Below are 8,076 nucleotides of genomic sequence, written 5' to 3'. Positions count from 1 at the left end.
GGGGGAGGGAGGAGGCATTGCTGAGGGAGCGCATCTGACCACTCACCTGTCTTCTCTCCCCTAGGGACACTCAGCTGAGGCTTGGTTTGGGACCCTTTTTCATTTCACAGAACCCAGCTCCATGGTAGGGTTTTGAGTGTACGTGATTATAATGATAAGATTGGTTGGATTTCTTTCACGTGATCCTAATGGTTACCATTCACTCTACTAAGTGCTTTCCATCAACTCATTTAATCCTCACAAACCCTGTTTTACACTTAAGGGATGGAGGCTTACAGAGGTTAGTTACTTGGTCAAGGCCATAACAGCTTCTAAAAACTGAACCCAGGCAGTCTGATTCCAACGACAGTAGGCTATTCTGCATCTCACGGAAAAATAATACATATCTATCATTGAAGAAAATAGGAAAACCGAAAGGAAATAAATCACTCAAAACACCACTACCTAAAGATATGCTCTAATAAGCTAGTTACTTTAGCACATTTCCTTTCCATCATTTTCTGTCTCGGTGATTCAGTCTGAATCTTAGGGATGGCAAGCCTAAAATCCCTTCTGCTTCCTTGGAAAACCTGTACCATCGGCCCAGGCATGTTTCTATTTTTTCTTTAAAGAGGCAGATCTCATCTTTGGGCCTCAGAGTTCTGGCCTAAGCCTGCCTCCAGGAGGGGAAGGTGGGTATTCGGGCACCAAGAGTAACTAGGGAGGAACAGGCCTATGAAATGGTCCTGGCTCAAAGATTAAGCTGGCTGGATCCCAGCGAGGGGAGCCCCACCCCTGAGCCCCAACTGAGCTTTGGCTAGGGGTGGGGCAGGTAAGTAGGAACCCACCCTCACGCGCACAGCCAACACCTTACGCTGAAACTCCTGGCTGAATGAGAACAGAATCCCAGCAACCAGTGACAGAAGGTTGGCCAGAGAAGGTTCTCACATCTTTGAGGCCTCTGCCAGGAGTCGGAGGGAAGGCCATAGTCAAAGGGAAGGGACAGGGAAATTTCTGAGAGGCAGGCTAGGGATTGCTACCCCATAAAAGAAAATGGAATGTGTTACCACCACCTTCTTTTCCTCGGTCCTCTCTCCCCAGGTGCCAGCGTTCCCCCTGGGGAACCAAACTGGGCTGAGCACCCAAGGGCCTGCTTCCCAGCCTCTCACAGAGGGCAGGCTGAGTCAGGGGAAAGCTGGGCCCCCACCCTGTGTGAACCCCACTGATCCATGATGGCAGGCAGCTAGGAGGGGGGTAGGTGACCTGGCGTGGAGAGCCAGAGGGTAGGTCCTCAAACAAGTGGCAACAGGCCACCAACTTGAAAGGGAAAATTGTGCTGCCATGGGGAAGGTGTCCAACAAACCTACTGGGTGACTAATTACAAAGGCTGGGCTGGAGCGTCCGGGGCCGCTCGTTAAACACCTCATTAAGTGGCACCTTCAAAGATCCCACCTGTGCATTCTGGGAACTCAGCGGGAACCCTGAGGGGGAGTGATGACCAGGGGATAGAACCATCTTCAGGCCGACTCCAGAAGAAGCCTGGATCTCACTTCTAAATACAGCCTGGAGCTCACAAGTCAGAGAGGCCTCGAAGAGAGAAGCCAAAGGAAGTAGGATGCAGGGAACTTAGTAGCTGTGTGACCCTGAGCAAACCTCCGACTTCCCTGAGCCTTAGCATTCCCATCTCTAAAGTGGGAATAATAGTCACAGTCTGGCCCATCTCACAGAGACATGGTAGGGATTAAATTCAATCATGCTTGGGAAACTACAGCCCTACCCAAACATAATTAGCTCACCCGAAGCAAGGCTGGGAAATGTACCTGATCCGATTAGGAACCCCATCCTCCCGCACCGCACCAGGCTTCGGGCTTCGTGGCTCCCAGCCAGGCTGAAGCGGCCCGTTGGTTGAAGCCATCCTCAGCCCCTGGAAGAAAATCATGAAGGGAGGCCTGATTTGAGAAACTGGGGCAGCTACGTGGGCATCCATGTAAACGGAAGCCCTGAACAAGAGGGGGCAGCCTGGAGCCTGGAAAGGTGTCTGTGCAGGTGGGGCCAACGCCTGCCTGCCCAGGATTTCTCCTGCTGACTGCCTTGGTGACTCACCCCACATCTTTAGCCTTTTACCTTTAAGGAAGAGCCGGAAAGGGTGGGGGGAAAAGAGAAGTGGGAGGCAGGTCCTGGGCCCCAGCCCCGCCCCCTGTCCCTCCCCACCCTCTCCGAGGCCAGGCCGTCCAGCCAAAAGGCCGGCAGACCGGAGGAGAGGCACAGAATCCGGCATTGGTTCCGAGGCAGCCAGTTAGCCCACCGCCTGTGTCTGTCACCAGAGCCATGGAGAGAGCCAGTCTGATCCAGAAGGCCAAGTTGGCAGAGCAGGCTGAACGCTATGAGGACATGGCAGCCTTCATGAAGAGCGCAGTGGAAAAGGGTGAGGAGCTATCCTGTGAAGAGCGAAACCTGCTCTCAGTGGCCTACAAGAATGTGGTGGGCGGCCAGAGGGCGGCCTGGAGGGTCCTGTCCAGTATCGAGCAGAAAGGCACCGAGGAGAGCTCGGAAGAGAAGGGCCCGGAGGTTCGCGAGTACCGGGAGAAGGTGGAGACGGAGCTGCGAGGCGTGTGTGACACGGTGCTGGGCCTGCTGGACGCCCACCTCATCAAGGAGGCCGGCGACGCCGAGAGTCGGGTCTTCTACCTGAAAATGAAGGGTGACTACTACCGCTACCTGGCCGAGGTGGCCACTGGTGACGACAAGAAACGCATCATTGACTCGGCCCGGGCGGCCTACCAGGAGGCCATGGACATCAGCAAGAAAGAGATGCCGCCCACCAACCCCATCCGCCTGGGCCTGGCCCTGAACTTTTCCGTCTTCCACTACGAGATCGCTAACAGCCCCGAGGAGGCCATCTCGCTAGCCAAGACCACCTTCGACGAGGCCATGGCGGACCTGCACACCCTCAGCGAGGACTCCTACAAAGACAGCACCCTCATCATGCAGCTGCTGCGAGACAACCTGACGCTGTGGACCGCCGACAACGCTGGGGAAGAGGGGGGCGAGGCTCCTGAGGAACCCCAGAGCTGAGCCGCCCGCCCCCCTCCCTGCCGCGCCCCCGCCCTCTCCAGCGCCCCCGCCCGTGGCAGAGAGGACTAGCACCGGGTGGGAGGCCCGACCCTTCTCCCCGAATGCTCCGCTCCAGGGCTCGCAAGAGCTCCGAGGAGAGGACCAGCAGAGCAGAGGCCACCCGGAGCCAGGGGGGTCCCCCTCTTCCTGCGGCTGTCGGTGCTCCTCACCAGCGGTCAGCCCACCCACCCCTGCTCTCTGCACCCCTCCTACCGCCAACCGGGCCACCTCTTCTCCCCCTCCCCTCCCGCCCCCTGTTGCCTCTGAATCTTAGGAATTGAGGAGTGTCCCACCCTTGCGGCTGAGAGCTGGACTGTGTGGCTGAAGCTGGAGATGTGTGTGTGTGTGTGTGTGTGTGTGTGTGTGTGTGTGTGTGTGTGTGTGAGAGAGAGAGAGAGAGAGCGCGAGCGAGAGCGAGAGCGAGAGCGCGCGCAAAACCCAGGATGAGAGGGAAAGTATGTCTGCTGGGTGTGACCATGTTTCCTCTCAATAAAGTTCCCTTGTGACACTCCTCCTGTCTCTTCCAGTTATTGGCCGAGGGATGGGAGAGGGATTGGCTTATGATTTACAGAGACCTTGACTTTTGCTTCTGGGACTCTCAAGGGGCTGGTTCAGTGACTCCAGGTGAGAGGCTCGGGGGGTGTCCAGCTCTCTATTACGGTGGCCCCCAACAAACCTGCCTGGTCCTGCCTAGGAGGGTCAGGCGAGCGCAAAGGCGGCTCTGAGGCTGCTCGGCCCCGGCCGCAGGGCGGGATGCTCCAGAACTCAGACCTGCGGGGGACAGGAAAGCAGAGTCAGCGCCGCTAGGAAAGGCTGTAGTGAGCGGCAGTTTGCACCCCAGATTTGCAACGGAGGAACAGTCCCGTCGGGTGCTCGGATCCGAGAGGAGGGGAGCACAATCTGGGCAAAGGTAGGACGCCATTAAAAAGCCCACATCTGAGGAGAGGGGAATGCCCGCCCCCCGTGCTCGCACCAGTGTCAGACCAGAAAGGGTCGGGCGAGGAGGAGCCGCGAGCTGGGTGGGCAGGGCCGCGGGAAGCCGAGGCCCGCCCAGGCCGTGCCTGCTCGCCGCCTCCGCTCCCGGCTCCTGCACGCTGCGACCTGCGGCAGCCTGGCTCGCTCCAGCCTTCGCAGCCCGGGGCTGGAGGCGTGCCCCAGGCCGATGTCGTCCAATGGCGGCGGAGCGCTGCTCAGGGTACCGCCCTGAGGCCCGACTGGCCAATGGGGGAGAGCGCAGCGAAACGCGCCGGGGCGTCTTCCCGCCACCCGCCCAGCCCCTCCGGCGTTGCGACGCGCAGCGGGACGGAGGGGCTCCCGCCACCCGCCAAGCGCTAGGGGCGGCGCTTTCCCGGTTTCACTCTGACAAGCTGCCACCCGCCCGGTCCCAGAGTTCTGCATCTTCAGAGCAGCGGGACGGGGAGGGGCCGTGCGGAAAAAACCGTCCCCGCCCTTTGAGTCATCTGCTCTACCGGCGGCGGTGCCAGGGCCTGGCGGGGTACGGTAGGCGTCCCTGCCACCAAGGCGTCCATACTACACTCCAGCATCCCGGCAGCCCTCAACCGACGGGCTTGGATTGTGCCCCTGACTGGCTGTGCGACCTTGAAAAACCCATTATACTTCCCTGGATCTCAGTTTCCCCTTCAGGATCAAAGGCCTTGGACAAAAGTCTAACTAAAACTGTGATGCCAAAACCTCCTGCGTTTGAATCTCAGTCCTCCTCGGCCAAGGCTCTGAACTTTGCTTACACTGGTACCCTCATTTGTAAAGTGGGGCTTAAAAAAAATAGTACCTTCCTCTTTAAAATTTTTTTAATGTTTATTTTTGAGAAACAGAGGGAGACAGAGCAGGAATGGGGGAAGAGCTGAGAGAGACAGAGGGAAACAGAATCCGAAGCAGGTTCCAGGCTCTGAGCTGTCAGCACAGAGCCTGACCCAGGGCTGTAACTCACAATTATGAGATCCTGACCTGAGCAGAAATTGGACGCTTAACCGACTTAGCCACCCAGGTGCCCCTAAAAAAATAGTACCTTCCTCTTAAGAGTTTTTATGAAGCTTGAGAAAATACGGGCACACATAGCAGCCCATAGTGCATGTTTAACACACGTTAGCTATCAATCCTTCCAGCATCAAGGATCCACTTCTGCGCCAATAATCAGTTCCCGTCTGGAGGAGCACCTTTATTGCCAAAGCCTGACCTGCATGCTCACTGGTCCACCTGAGACAGTGTCCTGACATCAAGTGTCACTCCACTCCCTGGCAAAGTGGGATCTCTGTCCAGCCTCATCAATTCCCCAGAGTCCAAGTTTGGGCATACCCGTGGGACTTGAAATTGAAGGCTCTTATCAGAGATACTAATTCTACAGTGGAAGCTAGTAGGACCACTCCTGCTGTATTCTCCTTTCCTGGAAGGATGTCGGGTTTCAGGTTCCAAAGCAGGCAGAAACTCCAGGCTAGGGCAAGTGACTCTCCCTCAGCTCTGGAAGTGACCCAGTTTCTCTTACCAGGCAGGTCTGGTGACTTTCTCTTAATGGGGGTAGGTCCTGGGAAAGGAACTTCTGTCTTCTTTTCTCTCAGCCTCTTTTGCCTATGCTCAACACCACTCTTGGTTGCCCTATTTGGGGAAAGAAATAAGTAGTGTGTCAGTGCTGACAGATTTCAAAAGCAGATGCTGGGCGTTGGGATATCACCAAATCAGATGGCTAGGTGTGAGCTGGCTTAGAGGCACCAGCTTCTGACCACGAAAGCCTCAGACCTTTTTGTTGATAACAGAATCTCTCCAAAGCATTCTTACTGTTACCCAGGGTGGGGTCTTAGCATCTCTTGCCATCTCCTCTTGGCCAAAATTTGACATTTAAAAAATTTTCATTCCGAGGCCCCTGGGTGGTTTGTGGGAAGCGGCAGCAAGGAGCCAGTAAGGAGAGAGCGATTGAGCAAAAGCTCTCGTGCCCTTGCAGCCCTTGCAGCTGCCCCCAGTTTCGCAGAGGTTAAATCACTTAAAATGTTAATTGTACTTCTTGAGTTAGAATGTTACTTGTATTAATGGCCTTCAAGTTTTGGCAATCTTCCAGGATTCTTTACAGCCGTGGCTGTCTGTATAAAACTACTTGCCTGTGAGAAGTAAAGCGGCAATATGGGCATCACTCATGTTGTCCCCCCGCCCCATCCCCGTCCTTCAACTCTCTCTTCTTTTCTTCATTCCCTTATACTCACGTCCTTGCTTCTGAGCGCTCATGCGCGCATAACAGTGGTTCAGTTGGTTAAGCATTTGACTTCAGGTCAGGTCATGATCTCATGGTTCATGGGTTTGAGCCCCATGTCGGGCTCTGTGCTGACAGAGCCTGGAGCCTGCTTCAGATTCTGTCTCCTCGCCCCACCCCTCTCTCTGCCCCTCCTCCACTCATGCTCGCTCTCTCTCTCTCTCTCTCTCTCTCTCTCAAAAATAAACATTGAAAATTGTTTTAAAAAAATTTTCAGTCCTACTGCTACTGGGTACGGAATTTCTAGTGGGGGTGATGCAATGTCCGAGATTCAAAAGTTGGTATTTGTACGTTTGTGAATAGACTAAAGATCACCGAACCGTACACTTGAGGAAGATGAGCTTTGTGGCATGTGCCTTTTATCTTGGTTCCACTGTCCTCTCCACAGGTTTTCCAAATTTCAAATTAAAAAAAAATTTTTTTAATGTCTTTATTTCATTTTGAGAGAGAGAAAGAGAGAGCGAGCAAGGGAGGGGCAGAGAGAGAAGACGACACAGAATCTAAAGCAAGCTCCAGGCTCTGAGCTGTCAGCACAGAGCCCGACATGGGGCTCAAACCCACAGACTGTGAGATCATGACCTGAGCCAAAGTCAGATGCTTAACCAACTGAGCCACCCAGGGGCCCTAATGTTTCCCAAATTTCAAAGCCCATCTTCAGGTCACAACATGATTAGCCACCTCCCTTTAACACATATACAGAGTTTGGGATAGACTATCCTACCGACTCCTTTAGTTTATATAGGTACGTTAATTCAGTTATGATTCATATCTACTTGCCTCTTCCTCTGGGTTTGCAGCTATGTCCTAAGTTTATTTCTTATCTCCTCAGAGAGCTTCCTAAAAATGGTAACTTTGCCTCATTATTTTTCCTTTCTTCCCACAGTGTCTCCAGCAAGATTTTGTACAGGAAAGTGCTCAGCTTTATTATTTTTTTTAATTTTTAAAGAATCCTTTAAAATAAATATTTATTTATTTTTGAGAGCAGGGAAGGGCAGAGAGAGAGGGAGACAGGATCTGAAGCTGGCTCTGTGCTGATAGCAAAGAGCCCCATGTGGGGCTTGAACTCACAAACCTGAGATCATGACCTAAGCCGAATTCTGATGCTTACCTGACTGAGCCACCCCAGACATCCCTTGGAAATTAGTTTTATTTTTTTTTAATGTTTTATTTATTTTTGAGAGAGAGAGAGAGAGCGTGAGCAGGGGAGGGTCAGAGAGAGAGAGGGAGATGCAGAATCCGAAGCAGTCTCCAGGTTCTCAGCTAGCTGTCAGCACAGAGCCTGACGTGGGAACCCACGAACCATGAGATCATGACCTGAGCTGAAGTCAGATGCTCAACCGAGCTACCCAGGCGCCCCCATTGGAACTTAGTTTCAAGCCCATCCTTCCAAATGCCTGGAAACCAGGTTTAGTGCCAGGTCCTCCATTGTAGAAATGGAAATAAAGCTGGTTCTGGGATGAGGCAGGACTGTCTAAACAGAGATTGGGCTCAAAAAGACTCAAGTAACCCCAGCCTTATCCCTCTTGTACTGCCAAACTGTCCCCCCAGGTAATGGAGGTTAAGAGCTTGCTAAGATCTTCCTCTCCCAAGAATTTGAGTGGTATGGGGAAAAGCTACAACCTAAAATTTTCTAAAGAAGGTATCTTCTCACATATGTACTTACTGCCGAGAGCAACATGCAAAATGACTCTGCAGATGCACAGGAATAGGAGATAAAGGGGGCCCTT

General features: G+C 53.5%; 1 protein-coding gene across 2 annotated transcripts in view; it reads left to right on the top strand.

The window, feature by feature from the left end:
• Window positions 1–3,604, top strand: part of SFN (stratifin) — an 8,961-nt gene extending 5,357 nt beyond the window's left edge. Inside the window, exons 2-3 of one of the 2 annotated variants that reach the window (XM_029946411.1) lie at window positions 65–124; window positions 2,304–3,604. In XM_029946411.1, coding sequence (XP_029802271.1) covers window positions 2,308–3,054 — 747 coding nt within the window. In that variant the 5' untranslated portion in view covers window positions 65–124; window positions 2,304–2,307 and the 3' untranslated portion in view covers window positions 3,055–3,604. The remainder of the gene's footprint in view (window positions 1–64; window positions 125–2,303) is intronic. The other variant, XM_029946412.1, reaches the window with a different exon arrangement.
• The last annotated feature ends 4,472 nt before the right edge of the window (window positions 3,605–8,076 follow it).

This window comes from Suricata suricatta, chromosome 8, assembly GCF_006229205.1.
Source record: "Suricata suricatta isolate VVHF042 chromosome 8, meerkat_22Aug2017_6uvM2_HiC, whole genome shotgun sequence".
In the NCBI taxonomy this organism is placed as follows: domain Eukaryota; kingdom Metazoa; phylum Chordata; class Mammalia; order Carnivora; family Herpestidae; genus Suricata; species Suricata suricatta.
The sequence above is the reverse complement of the archived record's forward strand: the minus strand, read 5'-3'. Positions and strand labels throughout refer to the sequence as shown.